Source organism: Phaseolus vulgaris, chromosome 3, assembly GCF_000499845.2.
Source record: "Phaseolus vulgaris cultivar G19833 chromosome 3, P. vulgaris v2.0, whole genome shotgun sequence".
NCBI classification, from domain to species: Eukaryota; Viridiplantae; Streptophyta; class Magnoliopsida; order Fabales; family Fabaceae; genus Phaseolus; species Phaseolus vulgaris.
In genome coordinates, this window is record NC_023757.2 from 44837201 (window position 1) to 44858307 (window position 21107).

Below are 21107 nucleotides of genomic sequence, written 5' to 3' on the forward strand. Positions count from 1 at the left end.
ATTTATTCATGAATTTATTTAAATACGATGTACCAATCTAAAAACCACTTAAAAAAATTAAAACTTATTTTTTTTTGTTTTTGAATTGATAAATATTTTATTTAAGATATAGAAGAGAAAACAAGATTAGAAAAATTTGATATTGGAAGGAAAATAAGTTTCACCAATAAACTAAAACAAACAAGATTTACTTACTAATTAATTTAGATTCCAAATTTGTTAACTGAAATTGATACCAATTTAAATTTAAATTTATAATTTTGTATTAATAATAAAAAAATTATTTTAAATATCAATATTTTTTTTAATTTATAAAATAATATCTAATTTAATTAATATAGTAATTAATTATTTTTTATTTTAAAATTAATTTTAATTTAATTATTTTCTTTTAATTACATGAAAAAAGAAAATAATTTCAATTTAAGAGAGGAAGTGTATGTTCTTTTAAAAACTTATTTTCAATTCTCTTTATTTGAGACAATAGAAAACATGATTCAAAGTAAGAAGAATACCATATTACTTCCTACAAGTAGAACTTTATGATTAGGTTGAAAATGTCTAACTTACTTGAAAAGCAACAATTAACTTATCTCAAAGAGAAGGATTAAATACAAAGCTTATGACTTAAGTTCATTATTATTTTTTTCCTTTTTTTTCCACTCTCTCCACCTTTCATTGTGTCTTCTTTTTAAACTTTTCACTCTAAATCTCATATTGTTTTTTGAATTTGATACTAGCTTGTAGTATAATTTGTTAAATGTTTAACTCTCTCATGCCGAGAGTGACAACGGTTCGTGCATGAAATAACATATTATGGATACCATGTCAAGAAGTGGACTTTAAGTTTAACTCGACCTCATAAAACCAGCTCATGGATTGAAGTTTGCACTCACTTGTATACAATAAAAATACTCTAATATCTGATCGATGTGGGATCTTCAACCTTCTTAATTGATTGTATAACGTTAAAATATTATTTTATTCAATAAAAAAATATTTCGCATGTTTAAACTTTGTGTATAAATATTCAACTTATTGAATTTAAGTGAAGTACTTTTTAGAGTTGGATCTATTAAAGCACACCATGTTAGCTTGCTTATTATTTGAGTTTAAAGTGCACTCACTTTTTTGTTTCTTTTAACCAAGTTAGTTAACTTTATGAGTTGATGACAATTTTACATCTTTCCTCAAGTAAAAAAGGAGAAAATAAAGGAAAGAGATGATGTTAATTTTTTGAATTTTTATATTAAATGATCACTTATATGATTTGATTCATAGTTTTTATTATTCATATACTATATGTATTTTAGTCTTAATGACTCAGGAATTTAATATTTTTTATGATGTTTTTTGGAGTTACATTTATGGTAGGAGTCATAAAAAAAATTAACAAAAATTAGTTAAAGACAATATCAAGTTACCAACATTTTTGTTAAGTGAAACACATTTATTATTGTAAGAAGTAATCACTAATCGACAAACAATATTTTCTTTCATTATTCTGTAATAGTTCATCATCATACCAAGGAGGAGATGACGAAGGTTGCGTAAGTGACTCAATCAAAGAAAAAAAGGTTTGTTTGCAGTTTTCTTCAAACATTGACAGATTTCACTAAAGTTGAGGTTCTTTATAGTAGTTTAAAACACTAATTGGCATTGCTATTTGTTATTATTACTAATATGGTCAACAATGTGACAAAATTATGGGATTAATTGTCAGGGAAAAACAAAGTGAAAGTCATATATGATCTTGTTGACTCTACCTAATGGATGGAACACCAATCCTATAAAGTAGTATGCACTGTCTGCTTCTGTATAAACTTATATATTATATTATAATGCTTCCATTCATGAGTTGCAGGGTGCTCTGAAAGAATATAAAAACAAGATTTGTCATGCACCTAATATTCACAATTATCATGTAGGCCAATCCAATTCACCCACTCATTTGTATTTTTCTCATTAAATCTTGTGGACCAAATTAGAATGTCCTATATCTTAGATAATTTAAATACATTTTTTTATAACTTAGAATTCAGGTTAAAATTTTTAAATATAAAATTATAATAAAATTTCAAGTTTTAAAATAATAATACATCATGTTTCACTTTAAGAATATTATCTCAACCCATTTGAGATAGAAATTATTTCATTTATATGTTAACATATAAAAACAAAAGAAAATAAGAAGAATAAGTTCAGATGATGTGACAAAAAAATAGAAAGAAAATTATTGAATTTTTTAAAAATGTTGTTAGACTAAATATAAGATGTTTTAACTACTAAACTTCATCATGGATAGCATGATTATTATGTTAGACCAACCCCCGAAAATCCAATTCATCAAATCACTTCCAAGTTTTTTCTTTATGCATACATTAAATAGTGTGGACCAAGTCCTTTTTTGTGTTGACAAATTCATCTTTGGTTTGCATGTAAGAACCATAACTCAGTTATAAGAGGTCTTAAGTAATAATTATGGCGCATCTATTTTTCCTTCAATCGTGAAATTTGACAACTGTATTTGTTTACATTATTGCTCTCTTTCTTGTTAAAGCATGAACATAAAATGTTTATTAATGCCCTCTTTCTTGTGAATCCAAAAACTGTTATAGGCCTCCTACTTCCAATATTTTTTGTGTGGGGATGCTCGTGAGATTTTGGTGCTAAAGGTTTCTGTGATTACCATTCCACTGCAAAATATCGAAGCACATGTTCTCTCAAAAACAGAAGCATTGAATAGGGGACCGAAATCTGAGCCCCCCAATGCCCTCTATAAGACTTTCCACCCAATTATCAAATTCATTCATGGTCCTAAATGAACTCTCATCACTCTGACCTTAAGATTTACTTTTACAAACTCTGCAAATGGAAAGAGAAATTTCCGAGTCAGATTTTTTGTCATATGAAATAGTCTTTCCACCCCACCACCTATAAATGAGCAAGTCATGTCAACAATCTTCTACATAAAAAAAAGTTCACATGTACTTTGCAAATTCAACAACCTTGTACAATTCTGACTTCTAATGTTTCTCACAAGAACACATTTACTTGAGAATCTAGACATAAGAAAATCAATAATTTATCCTCTAAAATTGGCTGAAGAATTGAAAGTAATGTTTGGAGATCATATATCGACTAGAAATAAGAATATTTTATAATTGTTCTTACGGAAAATGAGCTTGGAAGTGCAACTCAGTGAAAATCGGATATTCCTTGGAAGATGAGTTGTTGGCTAGTCCCCAATGTGTAAGGTGATTATCTGATGCTTAAGTTAGTAAAAGCACAAACATTGTATGTTCTTACTAATATAAAAGTTAAGAGTATGAGATGAGATAACTTGTACTTCATGGAGAATGAGTATTTATAGGTTAATCAAGTGTATATTCTAACTGTTATGTAACTGTTATTCACTATTCCAGCCGCTCATCATTTAAGACTCATTGATTAGGTCGTTTTATTCATAATAATCATTATGTCTCAGTTACGAAGTTGGATGATCACCCCGAGCTATTAGTCGTGTCTGACCTAGAGGCGGATAGGTACAATAATATATAAGTGTGGAAACCTTACCTTATAAACCATAATTTTATAAGGTTAATTTAGATTTAAAGTCCACATCTTAATATTGTATCATATTCTCTAGTATGAGTTAACAACCTTAATATAAGAAATATAAGAATAAATGAATGCAAACCACATCTTACCAGCCAATTTTATAAGTTTCACTTAGTTAACTCCTCTTCTTAATAAGTAATTTAGGATTTCTGTGCTTTTCTGTCCCAAAGAACAATATAAATTCTATTGATTGCTTCTATAGTCCCACAAATCAACGTTTGCTGCAAGATATTATCCAATACTTTTTCTTTTCTGTCTTTTTTCCAAGTGCCAAAGATTTCATTCACGATCGTAATGTTTATGTAGTTTTCTACCAGCTCGGATTATGCTCTGTAAAATAATTCTGAACGCAATTATTGTATTCTTTACCAAAAAGGGAACTGTTATATGATATAATAGAGGCAAGAAATTTACGAAGTTAGGGTCATAGTGACCAATACAATGTTGGACATCCCATTATCCCATGTTTTTGTTATTTGCATATTCATTATTATTCTGAAAACTAAGGTTGTCTTTTTTTATTCTTAGAGCGATTCACGTACGAACTACAAGTCCCCAACATAACTCACAATATGTAGTAGTAAACTTAGGCATCACCACTCAGCATGTCCTACAATTTAATTTATGATCTTAGAATTCCTTCTTATTACTTAAGATTTAAAAACACTCTGATATTTATTCTAATAGTAAAATTTAAAAACATTCACTAACTTAATAAATAACATACAAAAGGGCATTTGAATTCCTCTCACAATATGAAGTATCTTCTTCTTCTTCAAAGCTATGATGTGAGAAGAACGAAAGACCAGGAAAACAATGTCCGTCGTTTGCTTTAGAAAGGTGCACAAACTATGCAAATAAAGAAGAGAAATAAGTAAGAACTTTTCGCACAAAATTTTAAAAAAAAAACTTAAAAAAGTGTAGCATAATCAATATTTATGATCACTTATGTCACAGAGACTCTAAAAGGATTAGTCCAAAAATTAAAAACATAATTATGATTTACTTTTCTTTTCCTTTTTTTAATAATAATAATAATAATAATAATAATAAATATTATCATGTTACTTTTCATTTTTTTATTAAAAAATTGACTTTAAGCATAATAGTGAGTAGTTTGATAAGTTCAATAAACTCTTATTATGATAGGTTTAACGGACTCAAATACCATATCAAAAAGTAAACCCTAAACCCTTAAGTTTAACTCAATCTTATAAAATTGATTTATAAGATGAGATTTTTACTCGATGGGAAATCTCCAACATATTCATTCCAAACCATTTTCTTTTCACTTTAATTCTTTTTTTTTTTTCATTTTTCACTCCTATTTTCATCACACAAAGTGGAAGAGATTATGTGGGTGTATAACATGGATGTATAGGTGGTTAATAGGACTCACTAAACGGTGATAGATAAAATTAGAAACAAATATGTGAGAATTAAGTAACAAAATGAACATGGCCAAACTTTAGTGTATAATTTACTTGAAGTTGAGTCACCCAACTTATTAAAAAAATGTGTTAATTCGTTATGAATAGGTGGGAAACAAATGCAACGACAACACGAAAGTGAGCGTCATATGGTTCCAATATGGGCTTTGCGTATGGGCCACGAGCTTGGTACATTTTGGGTATAGTCTTGTACTTGAACAGAGCATCAGCTAAAGGGCTACTTCTTCCTGCACCCCTATGTTCTTCAGGCACCCCATAAATTTCATAATTTTACAAATGTCCATTCAGTAAAGAAGTTAAAAAAAAAACAGCGAAATGGGTACCTTCAAAAACAAAGTGCAAGAGAACCAACAAAAAAACTCAAATACTAAGCTCTTTAAGGAGACAATCAATAAACACATTGCAATAGCTAAGAATCTATGTCGAGAAACACCACAAATTCTGTGAAGCACAGTTAATGCAACCTTGAGGGTGCGACGGAGTAAAGGTAGTGCAAAATTGATTGGGGATGTCGTCGCGGTGAGAGAACAAAAAAGAAAGAGTGAGGTGAAAGCTTTTTAGGGTTTTGGATTTTTAATTATTTACTAAAGGATAATTTTTTTTATATATATATACTACAAGAGTGCTTGAAGAACATATAAGGGTGCAGGAAGAAGCAACCAACCAAAGATGAACAAATTCGAAGTATGGGTTTGACTACTTCAAATTTGTAACATCAAGGCCTTTTCTATTTACACTTCCCCAATTGTTGCATTCACTCTCCCCTTCCTTTTTCTCTTGTTCGAAAAAATTATCTTTTTTTTTCTTCTTTTTCAAATGATCCTTTTCACAAAGTCTCATTTTCCGGTTTTCACTCTTCCTCGTTTACTACACTATCCCATTTCACGCTCTTCCTACTAGTTTTTTTCCTCTTGTTTTAAAGAAATGAATAATTTGATAAATATATTTTACATCAACAACAAATTTAATAGAATTGTAATGAAATGAAATAATGTAAGGGAAGATTGAAGTAGTTTTAATAAAAAAAATATAGAAAAAGTATTATACATTACCGAAATAATCAAGGTCGTGTATAAACTTGAGTCTATCTTGAAAACTACTCGTAGGTAGGCGATCTAATAAGAGTTTGTTGTCAGGTATTCATGTATAAGGATTGGACCACCCCTGAAGTGGTTTCTATTTATTTATTTATTTTGATTGCAGATAAAAAAAAATCTTGAAAACTCAAAATGACAAATAAGTCAAATATAGTTAACATTAATTAATTAATAATTTTAAGTAATTCGTACTATTAAAATAAAATAAGATTAAATTAAAAAGTCGTAACAATCAATCGAAAGAGGTGGTAAACGGGTGAACCAACTTAACACGGTCCCCTTAAGTGAAATGGGGAAAACTCGACACAGTAGGGTGTCGTCGACTATGTAAAGTCTGACCTGGGTTACATAGGCGTTGATGTGTTCATCGGATCCGTGCTACTGTCGTACTTATCTATACTGGACTCTGCCATGTGTGTGGTAAAGATACTTCCATGATTGCCTCTGTGAAGGGGTGCCTGCGGTGACGACATTCCGATCGTCCTGCCGAGAGCCGTGTAAGTATAGTAGTTTTGGTGTGAACTATTTTCCCCTTCCATGCGCGTTTGGGTCTTGTTTTCGGCTGCCCGTTGCCTCTTATGTTCTCTTCAACTGTGATTTTCCCCTTCCATGCGCGTTTGGGTCGTGTGTCTGAGTTCCAATTTTCTTTTCATTAAGTTCTCAGCCTTAAGAGCTTCTATTTCTTATGCGTTCTTTTGTTTCATGTCTATCATCAAGGTAATGGGTCTACCGACAACTCTTATTCATTCCTCTTCTCGTTTCCCGCCATGCTTCATGTAGTCACTATGCGATTTTTCGATAGGTTTTTCTTTCGGTCCTACGGTGAACGCCAAAATGTTCCTACATTATAGGAGGTCGAATATCCCCTATTGAACGTCTTCTGGTCCTGATCCTCTTGATTCTCTTACGTCTTCAATCCTTACTTTCTACCGTCCGTCAATTAAGAGGATGAGAGTACCTGCAATGACACTTTGACGCTCAAGTCAATAAATGGATTAAATTATCTATCAGAAAGTCATTATGTTTTATGATAGAGTCTACCTTTATTTATACTTTTTTTTCCTATTAAGCTTTGTGCTTTATGTCACTGGCGTAACCCAAATAGTCTTTTTAATTAATTTTTTGTCATTCTAAACTGAGGGACCAAGTGTCCAAAAAACTTTTTCGATCTTTCGGCCACTGGACTTTTGACTGGACAAATAATATTATGTTGTTTGAATAATTACTTTCAATATAAATTGAAATTCAAAAATTTCAAAAGAGTAATTGAATTATTAAAATTAAAAAAATTTAAATTCTATTTAAAAATAAAAAAATTGATTTTTTATATATTTTTAAATTCGTGTATTTTCTCTTCTCAATTCAATTTTGGTTCAAAGATAGATGTGACTAAGAGAGAAAGATTATTATATTTTAGTTAATGTTAATTATGATTTTTTTATAAATGATAAGATTTATTTTTTATTTGAATTGTTAAAATTATTTTTGTTGTTATCCTACACAATTATAATTTTTTTATCTGATATTAGTTAGAAGTTTTTTGGTCAGTATGAAAGATTAAATGATAACTAATTTTTATCTTGATGTTTGCAATGATTTTTTTATGTCTATAGTGATTATTTCTTTATTATTGATATAAACGTTATTTTTTTTCAATAATCTGTTTAATTTTTTTAAAAAATGTTCATTATAAAAAAATCAAGTTAACATTAACTATGATAGTTTAGCATTTAAATAACTTTCTGGATTTAACAATAATTGAAATATTTTTTCTAAACGAAAAAAAAAAATTGAATAAATTTTTTAGCTCACTTTTAAAAAATATTTTAAAACAATAGAAATTCAAATATATAATAAAATTTGGAAGAAAAAAAATGGAAACTAAAAGTTAACGTATCTCTTGAGAAGATTCTTGTTATCCTAACAATAAATGCATGTATGACAGAGAAGGGAAAATGTAAGATCATGAGCTTATTAAAGTACCATGTTTTACTCATTTCTCTTTTGGAAAAGTAGTTGGGGGGTTTATGCCGTTGAAATTTATCATTTTTTTTTCTTTCTTTTCAGACCAAATCAATCATACAACCACCTTTGTCTTTTTTTTTATCAAAATATTATTTATTATAAATATAATTAAAATTTACTGTTTTCTAAATCCCGTAAAAAAATCACTTTAAAATGTCTATTTAAAAATTTAAAAAATCTCATTCTAAAATAAAAAAGAGCGAGAGTGAAATTTTATTATTTTATGAAGTATAAGAAGAAATGTCCAAGTATAAAATAAAAATAATTGAAAAAATAAAACTTTGCATTAATTAATATGAAATTATACGTAAAGTAATTACAAATTAATTTTAAATAAGCTACTTTAACTTATGAATAAAGTTAATTTCAATTTTTTTTCATGCAATTCTAATTTGGAGTGATGAAAAGATGTCAAACTAAGCCTGAAATGTTAAAATGGCTGCTTGCACCTCCATACCTTCTTGTGCCACCCCATAAGTTTTTCATATTCCAAAAATACCCTTATCAATATTTCGGATTACATAATCTGGAAGTCTCCAGAATTAGCTTCCGGATTATGTAATCCGGAAGTCTTTTTGTAATTAGCTTCCAGATTACATAATCCGGAAGTCTTTTCTATACATAAGATTAGCTTCCGGATTATGTAATCCGGAAGCTTTTTTTTCAGATGTGTTATTAGCTTCCAAATTACATAATCTGGAAGTCTTTTCTAAATATGAAATTGACTTCCAGATTATGTAATCCAAAATATATCCGATTACATAATCCATAGGCTTATTATTTCAAATCCAAGAGGATGGAAAAAAAGGATAGAATGGTATTTTCATATTTAGTATGGGGGTGGCACAAGAAGGTATGGAGGTGTAGGAAGAAAGAGTCTGTTAAAATAGACCTAGTGAGCCCACTTATTATGGCCTTTTAACGATAAGAGACTTCCTAGTTTCAAGTTGCACTCCATAACATAGTGAAATGTCAAAAATACCCTTAATTCAAAAGTATAACATATCTTAATTTTTGAATTGAGTAATAAGCAGGGAAATTTCGATTTACATAATTTAGAATCTATTTCGAAATTTTTGTATATATTTCAGAATATATATTGAAATGTATTTTTAAATTGAAAAATAAATTCTGAAATATGAATTCCAAAAACACATTTCATAATGCATAACTTGAGACATGCATTTCTGAAAAGTAAAATTAGAAATTAAATTTCAAAATGCAACATTAATATATAAAGAGATTTATCGTTTAAATGTTGAACATGCAGTCATTAAAATTCTCATTTATATATCCCTGACCTTTGAGAGTTGCGAAGAGTCAAGAAAAAGAAGCTATGCCACCACATGCCACCACACTATAAACAACATTAATTCGTGAAATTAAAGAAACCAGAGTCGCTTTATCCGTAGGTTTCCCTTAAAACTATGATTGTTAGAAACATTATCCTTATAAATACTATAATCAAAGAATGAGAATTAAATAAATATAAACATTCATTCTTCTGTGTTGCTTTCAAGTTTCAATTTCAACAAAACAGTAATAAGGAGAATTAGAGATACAATTGTGCGCGGTGAAGTGGAAAAGCAAAATGAGGATCGTGCAACAACTTTAGGAGACGCATATATATATTGATATAAGTTGTTATCTGACGCATCATTCGTGGGATTTTCTTCCACCAATTTAACACTTCAAAACCTTTCTGAGAACGTGCTTTTCTAAACCATCACTTCAAAACCCACTTGTTCAAAAATATCACACTTCTTGCTGCAACTACTACCACCACTACTACGATGGTGTTGTACGCGGTGGTTCTTGGCCACGGTTTGAGACCAGCAGTGGTTGGGTTCGTGTGCCCACTCATCCTGAAATTCTTGATGGGTTTCAGACTCTTCCGCGACAACGCGCTTCACCAATCGAGGCTCTTCCTTTTCCAATTAGGTCACATAGCTTTCAGCAACGAACCCCAAATCTCCCAGGTGGCGCGAATGGAACACGCTCTTCGCTTGATTAGGAGAACGCTCTCTCCTTCCCCTCCATCGCTGGCGGAGGACTCCCACATCATGCAAGAGAGCCTCCATGACCTTTCCATGCTTTCGCTTTAATCGCCGCCACTCACCTTCACGCGCTGCTTAATCGACGATGTCTGTTTAGTTTTTTTTGTCCTTTGAATTAGGATAATTATAATTTCCCTATGTTGCTTGCTTCTGGTGTTGTCTAATTAATCTTACACCTTCCTTATTCGATTCTATTTTGTTGTGATATGACAAACTATGTACCAAGAGTGAATGTATTCACCATGAGATTTTCTCCGATCTACCTTTCCCTTTTCTTTCCCCCACTGTTGACTATAAAATTGTAAATTTATTTACGGGCTTAGCTTTTTTTGTTGGAATAAACTATTCTTAATTTTACCATAATCATCACAAACTGATACCAACAACAACCCAATGACTGTACCTATAAAACACACTCTGACTCACTAAAAAAACAAGAAAATAATAAACATAAAGTAAGAAATAAAACTAAAATTTTTTGACTTGAAATGCTTTCTTCCCCTCTGTAAATGTGTTATTAGATAATTCTGGTTGCTTTATAAATTTGATTAATGATATATTAGAGGTATAACAATATATTTTATATTATTTTTATATGATAATTATTTATTTATGAGTTATATTTCAGTATAGTGTATAAAGGTTATAAAACTTAAAATCTAAATATATTATGTTGAAATTGAAATAGAAGCCAAAGGAATATTCCGTCTTTCCTCTTTTAGACCACCAAATCCCACCATTATTTAATAAACAAACGCCATTCTTGTTTCTCACGAATTTTTGGCTCCGAGAATTATCTAAGATTCTTTCAAGATGTTATGTGAGTCTTGTCTAACCTTTTAGTTACCCTTAACCTCTCTCGTAAACACACAAACTCGAATCTATCCAAGCCAAAACCCACTCTAGTCTACCCAAGCCATAGGCCACTCAATAAACCATCTAGAATAAACCAAACTAGTTTTTTCTTTTTTTATCATTGTGTGAATGGTGTGTAGTTTGCAAATGGAAAATGGCAAGATCCAATTTAGGATTATCATGTCCTGTAAATCTAATAGAGATTATTTCTTATTTACTATTATATTCATATAATTTATAACTTTTATAACTTCTTATTAATTTGACTGTCAGAAATTTTTTATCTTTGTGTCAATGTTGTGTAGTTTGCAAATGGAAAATGGCAAGATCCAATCTAGGATTATCATGTCCTGTAAATCTAATAGAGATTATTCCTCATTTACTATTATATTCATATAATTTATAACTTTTATAACTTCTTATTAATTTGACTGTCGAAAAATCTTTTATAAATGAATCTATCATCAACTTTAATCAACAACTCAATAGTCAATCCTTAGAAGTATCAGTTTGGCTTTCCCAAATCACTACTCTTCCCACATCGGATGAAACACACTCTTTTCTCGTGAGAACGAATTTTATAAAATACACTTTAAAAAGTTCAAATACTTCTTAGATGCAATATGTTGCTAAATAGACAAATACATGTCATGTACGTATAAAAGAAAATTGATATCATGTAATTGTATAGAGTATATACATAACATTAATACTTTCACTTACAATTCACAACATTGTATATCTTTTAGATGGACACTAACATTTATTTTCACCTAATCAAAACTTAAAATAATGGAAATTGTTCATATTAAATTTAACACTTATACTAATATTGTCATTTTTGTTGTCGATGTAATATAGATGTACTTTTAAACCCTAGAGGTGTAAATTACTAAATTACGTTTTTACAATTTACCTAGAAAAATTTACCCATTAGTTATTTCTTACAAAATAATTATTAAACTTCAATTCATTTGAAACTAAAATACCAAACTAAAGTTAAATAGATAGAAATGCAATCATTATAAATTCTACTATAAATAAGAATATTACAATGAGATGATTACGGACACTATTGAAAGAAAAGAACAACAAACTCAAAGAATGGATAAATATCTCAGTCACAAAATTAAAACTCAATTTTCATTTATTCAAGTAAGGGAAATAGATATTTATTATTTTACATATGTATATTATTCAAATTATAATTTTATTTGTCAAATTATTGAGTGTAGTTTGACATTATTTTAAGAAATGTGAATTTAAATATGTGTAACTAGAGGTTTGGTCTTGGAGATTTAAATGAAAGGTATTTTGAACCAGATTAAGTTGTCTTATACATTGGAAGTTCATTTATCCTGGGTAGTCAATACAAAGACAATTAAAATCTATATCACATGAATCAAAATATGTGTCTAACTATATATGTGTGTGTTTGTATCATTTGTGTCATACAAATTATTTATATTGTTCTCACTTTCTTTTCTCTTTGATGTTTCTTGTCTTTTCTTCTTAATAAAAAGATAGAGAATTTATTTAATTTGTATACATGACATCCTCGTATGTTGGGTTGTTTTTTACATTAGTGGAATGTAAACACCTATAACAATTACCACCACTTCTACCATCCCAACTATTAAGACACATGTTAATCTATTTTGTACCATACTAATGGATTAAATTTTGTAGGATTAATATAATTAAGCTGTAAATTTTGAATATATATATATGTACAAATATAAATATCTACACTATAAATGAAGTTATTTGGGGATGACAATGCGAGTCAACCCACGGTTTGTTACCAAAAAGTGCATAGTGAACTCATTAATCTAGTCCACTAACCCGCTCAAGCATGTCTCGCTTAACTTACAGTTCGCGTGGACCAACAACGAGACGAGGCGGGTTGGTCCACTAGCCGGTGTAAATAAAAAATATTTTTTATTACAAAAAAAATATCTCACTCATTATTGCAGTGTAACATTTATTTTATTTAAAATTTTTGAATTTAATAAATGTTTTATTTTAACTATCTAAAAAAGATAATATTAAGAGTGACACTTAATTTAGTTTTAAGTAAAGTCTTATATTTAAATTTGTTAATAAAAAATAATATAAAGAAGATATTTGAATAAGATACATACTCGTTAAAAAAATTAGTCATTTTCATTAAAATACTTTGTAGCAAAATTTTGAGAAGATACTCTTATACATTTACATACATATAAAAAAAAAACAAATGCAAAACAAAACTTTAATTATGTTTAATAAAGTCTACTAACAACCCTTAATACTTGAATTCCTTTATATTTTTATCTTAATTGAATGAATTAAAATAGAAATAAAGTCTTAATTTTTCAATAACAAAAATAATTTTTTTTATCATTAATGAAATTTTATTTTATTTTTTAAAAAATTTTCTTACACGGATGACCCGTAAGCCTACGAAAGGAACCAATGAAATGAAATGACATATCTTGCTTGCAAAACGAAACAACCCAATCCACATATTTCGGAACACGGGGAACATGCATTGGCACCCCAAAAATTATCATATCCATTAAAATATGGACTTTTAACCATCATGTGAGAGAAAGATTCAAGATAGATTTAATATTAAGAGGAAGCACATATACCAATAAAGTTTTGACTTAAATCTAAGGTATTTCCATCAAACAAAATCATTTAACTTTCTATTCATTTTTTTCCCTTTAAATCATTTTAATTCAATTTAACCAAAAAAAACATTGGATTATAACTTTTTACTTAAATCCAAAATATTTTCATAAAACAAAATTAATTAACTTTCTATTCAATTTTTTTTCTTCAAATCATTTTAATTCAGTCTAACAAAAAAAATGGAAAATGGTGAGTGATTGCCCTGTGCTAGGACAATAATTATGTTTATTTATATTCCCATCCACTTCATGCAAAATCAAAATTTGTGTGAATCTTAGTTCCATGTAATGTCCTTTTACAAAGTTGTCTAACTATACAGATGGTAATTTTTAGTCCCTTAAAATATTTAATTACGTATTGCCATTTTTTATTTATTTAACAGTGTTACTTATTCATAATATTTTACGATAACTTTTTCGTTTTTTCTTATGACTTCCATTTTTGTTAGTTTACAGTTTGTTTGTGGTTGAATGTGTTTTGCTTTTAGAGGGTACTAATCCATGTTAATTGAACTCTTCCTTTTTTTTTAATGTAAAGATTTTGCAAGTGTTTTAGAAAAATCTGATCCATCCAAATTAATCCATAATTTTATTCGTTAGAATTTATGGGTTTTGTCTTTAATTGGGGTTTTGACGTTTTGTTCGTGGAACAAGAGGAAACTGATAATGCATGTCACAGAACACTACCATAAGAATTGAATATCAGTAGCACTGAAATATGTTTGAGTGATTAATTGTTTTAAGGAATGAAACTTGCTAATTTTTAGTACATTTATTAAGTTACTTGTAGAATAAGAAACAACTTATGATATTACATTATATTTTGAATTATTAATAAGGTTACTTAAATTGCCTAGTTCAAATTTTTCCATGATGCTACAAATGCACGTGTTTGATTATTGTGGACATTGTTCTTTTAAAATTTATAAGGGGGATTCCATTATTTAGAAATCCTATATCGAATTATCAATTATACAAAAAAATATAATAATTATTCTATTTAAAGTTTACACTTTTGCTAGTATATATATATATATATATATATATATATATATTAACAAGGTTACTTCTATTTTGTTTTGTGATTAATCAGAATTTAGAATAAAGTGATTATATAATAATTTTTTTATTGATGAGGGGAAAAAATCAAAAGAACAAGATAATCTAGAATGAATCCAAATTTATGTATATTACAATTCTAATAGTTTCCTCTCTTTTTGTTTATCCTATCCTCATTCATTTTTTAACTATAAGAATTACGGTCATTTGAAAATTTTGGAGGAATCATCATATTCATTTGTGATTTTGTTTCTATAGAAGGAAGTGTTGATCATATTTTTTAAAGATAGCATGAGATGAAAAGAGCACAAGCTTTTACCAATGGAGGAAGTGAATGTGGCAACAAATTATTTAAAGTCATAGATTTTGACGAAGAATAAGTTCTTGATACCATATTGAAAAAGTTATGTTTAAGAGTTTTGAAAAGTAAGAACAAAAATAATTTTATATCTTATTAATTAAATAAATTGGATATGAAAATATTCTTATACAAAGTTAAAATGAATCACTAATTGAGTATTGGATGTTTTAATAAGTAATTAATGTCTCCAACGAAATGTTTGTTTCAACTGATTTGCTGTGCATGTAGATGGAATGTGGGATGTAAACACGCTTGGTTCAAGTCATGTGTGAGAAAAAGCAGACAAGTAAATGTGTGATTTTGTTGCCCGCTCACATGTAAATAAAGTAGAGAAAAATTAAGTATGTAATTGTGTAATTTCCATTTTGCATTATATTTATAGGGTAATCAATTACATGCGTCGTGTAATCAATTATACATATTATTTTAGAGGATAATTGATTACACATCTCATTTTATAAGGTAATCGATTACATATTTTACATAATTGATTGTACATCTTATTTTATAAGGTAATCGATTACATACTTTATATAATCGATTACACATCTTATTTTATAATTTTATAGGATAATTGACTACATAATGGATAATTGATTACCCATCCTATCTTAGAGGGGTAATAGATTCCATGCTTTGCGTAATCTATTAATAGAAAGTAAGGAACTTAATAATATTTTTTTTATGTATGTTTTATTATATGTTTTATTTTATTTTAATGAAAATATAAAATTATTCTCATTATATAATTATAATATTAAAAAACTAATAAAAAATATTTTTTATAATTATCATTTATATATAATTTTTTTCTTAACTTTAATGTGCCTTTACTATTTTTTTAATTATATTTTTATTTTTCCATTATCATAAAAATAATTAGTATACACAATAATTAATTGATCCTGATATTATAATTAAAAAATAAATTTTTGCTCAAGTGCTCAATAGGCTGATAGAATAAATGAAGGCATGCATTGTCCACCCAACAAATTTGAACAAGAACCAATTAATTTTTGAAAATTTAAAAAGATAATTTATTCTGAAACTGAAAATCTAGAATTAAAAAACACATTTAAAAAATATCCAAAATAGTTTTTTGTATTCTGAAAATAAAATTTTCAAAATAGAGTTAAAAAATCAAAATCTCATCTCATAAAAACAATTTTCAAATAAAAAATACATTCTAATTTTTTTTCTGAAAAATAAAATTGAAAAACATATAAAAATACAAAAATAGTGTGGATAAAGAAATATTTTTGGAATTCTTATTTAAAAAATATTTTAGATTTGGATTTCTATAACATATTTTTAAATTTTGATTTTTTTTAATACATTTTTGGATTTTGTATTCAGTTTTTTATTTTTCATAAAAATATTTTAACTTTTGAATTGTATTTTTTAAATTCCAAATTTTTAATTTCAAAATAGAAGATAATTTTAGAAAATTTGAAAAATATAGGGGTTCAGGTTGAAATTGATATATTGCACCTTGCCTTGCGATAAATGAATGAATAGGCCCACGAAGTTAAAAAGCCCATACATAGAGTTTATTTATTAAGCCATTCGTATTCTCTGTTTTTTGAATCAACGAAACCATTCTCCCAAAACCGGCGAAGGAAGTCGGTGACATCAAATTCGATCCCTAAAACGTGAAATCCGATGACTACCGCCGCTCGACCCACATGGGCACCTGCAAAAGGTGGCAACGAACAAGGTGGTACTCGAATCTTCGGTCCCTCACAGAAGTACTCTTCTCGGGACATCGCATCGCACACCACTCTCAAGCCTAGGTATGCTTTTATCTTTTCCTAATCTTCTTAAGTTTTCCCCCAATTTTGTTTTCATATTTTGCTTCCACACCAAATTGAACAAGAAGTAATCTTTTCAAGAAATTCATATTCTTAAATTTCAAGAAAGACAAAACAGAATGTTCAACTTTTTGGGACATGAAGTTAGGTCTTTTGAAATTATGTCAAAGGAGTTACAGTTTGCAATCGCGGATAAATCTCAAAGAAGACCAACAGTGGCAGTTTAATCATAGTGAGGATTAAAACCAATTTGCAGTGGGGAAGGAACAAAGGCAAATAGCACTGGTAAAGGAACAAAGCCTGATCGCAGAGGAAGAACATCGAAGAAGTTGATGTGGCGATGGGTGTCGTGAACGGAAAAAGGAGATGCGAAGAGAAGAATAACGAAAAGAAGGGAAGCCGTGAAACGTGATAACGGAGAACCTTATCCCTTTTCCCATTTCCAGAAGCCAAACATCAAAGAGAGGAGTTGTTTCATTTAAAAAAGAACCTGCAAGTAAACTTGCCATCACGGCCCTAAACTCGCTTGTTCGGGGCGAGCTCGTAAACTAATGCGATTTTACGAGTTAAATCTCGAGTTTGATATCCATGCTTGTACTGTTGTTTATACAGTATTTCTTCATACCTGGTGCTTAAATTTAAAATTAAATCTTGTTCCTGATGTATGATTGAAATGTTTCATTTTCTTTTTTTCCTTGTAACTTTCTTTTGTTAAATGATCAAGAAGCTATCTTGCTCTATACTTGTGATTGATGTTGCACATTATCATGTCCCATTTTACTTGTAAAAATGGTATATTTTTTCCTCGCTAATAATTGTAATTCTACCTTTCCAGGAAAGATGGGCAGGACACACAGGATGAGTTAAAGAGAAGGAACCTGCGTGACGAACTGGAAGATCGGGAACGGAGGCATTTCTCATCAAAAAATAAATCTTACGGTAAGGAAATTTATATTTGTGGGATTTGAATTGCATCAATTCTCTCAGATGTTTTTTTTAATTGCTACTTGTAACTGTTCGATTCTATTCTATTCTCTGACAGATGACAGGGATCATGGAAAGGGTAGTCATCTGTTTTTGGAAGGTATTCTATCTACTAATTAGTTTACATTTACTAAAATACTTTTCACATAGCCTTCCTTCTCAAAAAGGAGGGGGGGAAATGATAAGGAAAGAAACCATAATTGTATTTTGTATTCAGTATTGTAGATTGTGATGGGTCTTTTCTTGACAGGATCAAAGAGAGAAATTGAAGACCACATTGTTCCTCGTAGTGTTGATGCAGATGATTCTGATGTTGAAGTCAAAAGTGATGACGAGAGGTTTGTAATTTAGCATGAACCTTTTGTTTAGAAGTATCCCATGTTTATTTAATGTATAGTTCGTATATACATGCAATTGATTTGTCTCAACATTTTATAATATTTAAATGCCAGTGCAGAAGTATTTATAGCAATAGAAATTTATATTTGTATAGTATTACATCCATAAGAATATAATTAGCAAATGTACCCATGTATTAATTAGGTTTTACAAAACAAATAAGGTTTATTATTTGATGTAGGCAGCTTAAACTAGATAGACCGTTCATGTGCATGCATTAGCAGATGACAAGCGTGCTATATTTTTCAGCAATTCAGCGCTTTGGTATGTAATGGCATGAGATAGCGTGCAGCCCAGCATTTTTGCATTTTCTAGTCGTGCTGGATGACCCATTGTATGCAATTTGGTTTTGATGACACTGTATTTTCTTTAAGTTCGTTTTACTAACTTTCATTTGATTATTAATGATCTTTTTCCAGTTGGCGTTTTTGTGTTAGATTAGTTTTGCCAGTAAGTGTGGGAGTATGGTAATTGGTTTTGTAGAAAGATGCGAGATATTTGGGATGGAAACAAGTGGTTTAACATTATAGCTGTTCTCCCCTGTCTCTTTTGGAACTATCTTTTTGTAATTTTTTTGGTATTTGAAATTAAATTTCTTACATGAAAGAAGTGTCTTCAGTTATTAGTAGTATTTTCTAATCTTTCCTTACATACTCAGTGATGACGATGATGATGATGAGGATGACACTGAAGCATTGCTAGCCGAGCTTGAACAAATAAAGAAGGAAAGAGCAGAGGAAAAGCTACGCAAGGTCTTGTCTCTTTACTCTTCCTAGCTTTGTTCATGTGATGCCATTGAAGCTTTCTATATGGGGGATCTTGAACTGTTCTCTACACTGTATATCTTTCTAGTATAATTGTTACTTCACTTTGTTTGAAAGGAGGGTGGGTGTTCAGTTGGATCTACATGAAAAACAGTTAGTTGTCAGGCCTGAATAGGTTGTTGAGTTCATAACATCTCTCATTTTAACAACTTATACGGTGGTTGCTAAGTGGTTCCATGATGTTGCAAGTAAATGTAAATTGCCCTTGTGTACAAAAATAAAAAAAATGCAAATGTCTCTGCAGGAGCGACAACAACAGGAGGAAGAGCTCAAAGTGAAGGAGGCAGAGCTTCTGCGTGGAAACCCACTGCTAAATAATCCAACTTCTTTCAATGTGAAAAGAAGGTTCGACACTAGATATTTCTCAAACTGCCTGCTAAAACAAAAAATGACGCTTTTTACTGTTAACCCTGTTGGTTTGCCGTGATCTAATTCTTTTGGGTTTTGTGTACTTTTTTTTTTGTGTAGGTGGGATGATGATGTGGTGTTCAAGAACCAAGCTCGCGGTGAAACCAAAATAGCTAAGCGATTCATCAATGATACCATCAGGAATGATTTCCATAGGAAATTCCTGCATAAATACATGAAGTAAGTCCTTGTGCCCAGAACTCGGTTGTTTGGACACAACAGAACTAGTTGATTTGCAGGTTGTATCTAAATGTATGATTCAACATTGATGGATATATTGTTTATCTTCAAACGTATTTCATCATGCTACTCGTAGTTGCTGCAACTTCATGTTTGTTAATGTTAGCTGGTTTAAAGAGTCAGACCATTAAATATTATGCAGTGAGGTCTCTCTTTCTCACCCTCTACAATTCGTTGTTGTGAATTCTATTCACTAGTTGGACCAACCACTTAATAATAGCATTGTACATGGACACAACCCTGCATATCTGTTATCGACACTGCTAGGAAAGTATGTCAGCCACTCGTTTGTTTGGCAGTTAATGTAATGTTTTAAGATTTTCCACTCGGACGGGTTCAAGCAACACATTTTATAAACAATAAACAATTATATATTTCAGTAGCTAATTGCGAAAATTTGTAAAGCCTATATGATTTCTGAGTGGTGTGGGTTTATGATCATCATCAACATGGGACCTCGAACTTAAATATACGGCCAGAGACATTATTACGGTTTATTATGTAAATTCTATTCTCTTTGATTTATTTGTGGCTTCAATTAATGTGTATGGCAAGATATTTAATATGTCCATGTTATTTGTGCTTTATATCATGCAATATCATGTGAGAAATAGTGAGATATAGCGAGAAATAGTGAGTTTGCGAGAAACTGAGATTTCTTGCGAGAAATTGGGAGTGCTTTATTTATATCATGCAATATCATGCGAGAAATAGTGAGATATCGCGAGAAAAAGTGAGTTTGCGAGAAACAGATTTCTTGCGAGAAAATGGGAGATCTTTCTCTCGTGAGAAATTGGGAAATCTCGTGAGAAATAGGGAGATGTGATCTTGCGAGAAATAGGGTGATCTCCTGAGAAAATGGGAGATCTCGTGAGAAATAGGAAGATCTTGCGAAAAATAGGAAGATCTCGCGAGAAATAGAAAGATATTGCGAGATCTCGCGAGAAATAGGAGATCTTGTGAGAAAATAGGAGATCTCGTGAGAAAAAGAGAGATCTCGCGAGAAATAGGGAGATCTTGCGAGAAATAGGGAGATCTCGCGAGAAAAAGCGAGATCTCGCGAGAAAATGGAAGATCTCGCGAGAAATAGGAAGATCTCGCGAGAAATAGAGAAATCTCGTGAGATCTTCCTAGAAATAGTGAGGTCTCGCGAGAAATGGGGAGATCTTCCTAGAAATAGGAATATCTCGCGAGAAAATTAGAGAAATTGAGAGATCTCACGAGAAAATGGGAGATC

The 21107-nt window shown here is 29.9% G+C and overlaps 1 protein-coding gene across 1 annotated transcript; it reads left to right on the forward strand.

The window, feature by feature from the left end:
- The first annotated feature begins 16712 nt into the window (after positions 1-16712).
- On the forward strand, positions 16713-20195 carry LOC137808069 (uncharacterized). The gene is made up of 7 exons (XM_068608976.1): positions 16713-16997; positions 17851-17954; positions 18058-18099; positions 18250-18337; positions 19057-19150; positions 19467-19567; positions 19691-20195. Exons 1-7 carry the CDS (start codon positions 16867-16869, stop codon positions 19812-19814), a joined length of 684 nt encoding a protein of 227 aa, XP_068465077.1. The 5' UTR covers positions 16713-16866; the 3' UTR covers positions 19815-20195.
- Positions 20196-21107: the final 912 nt, after the last annotated feature.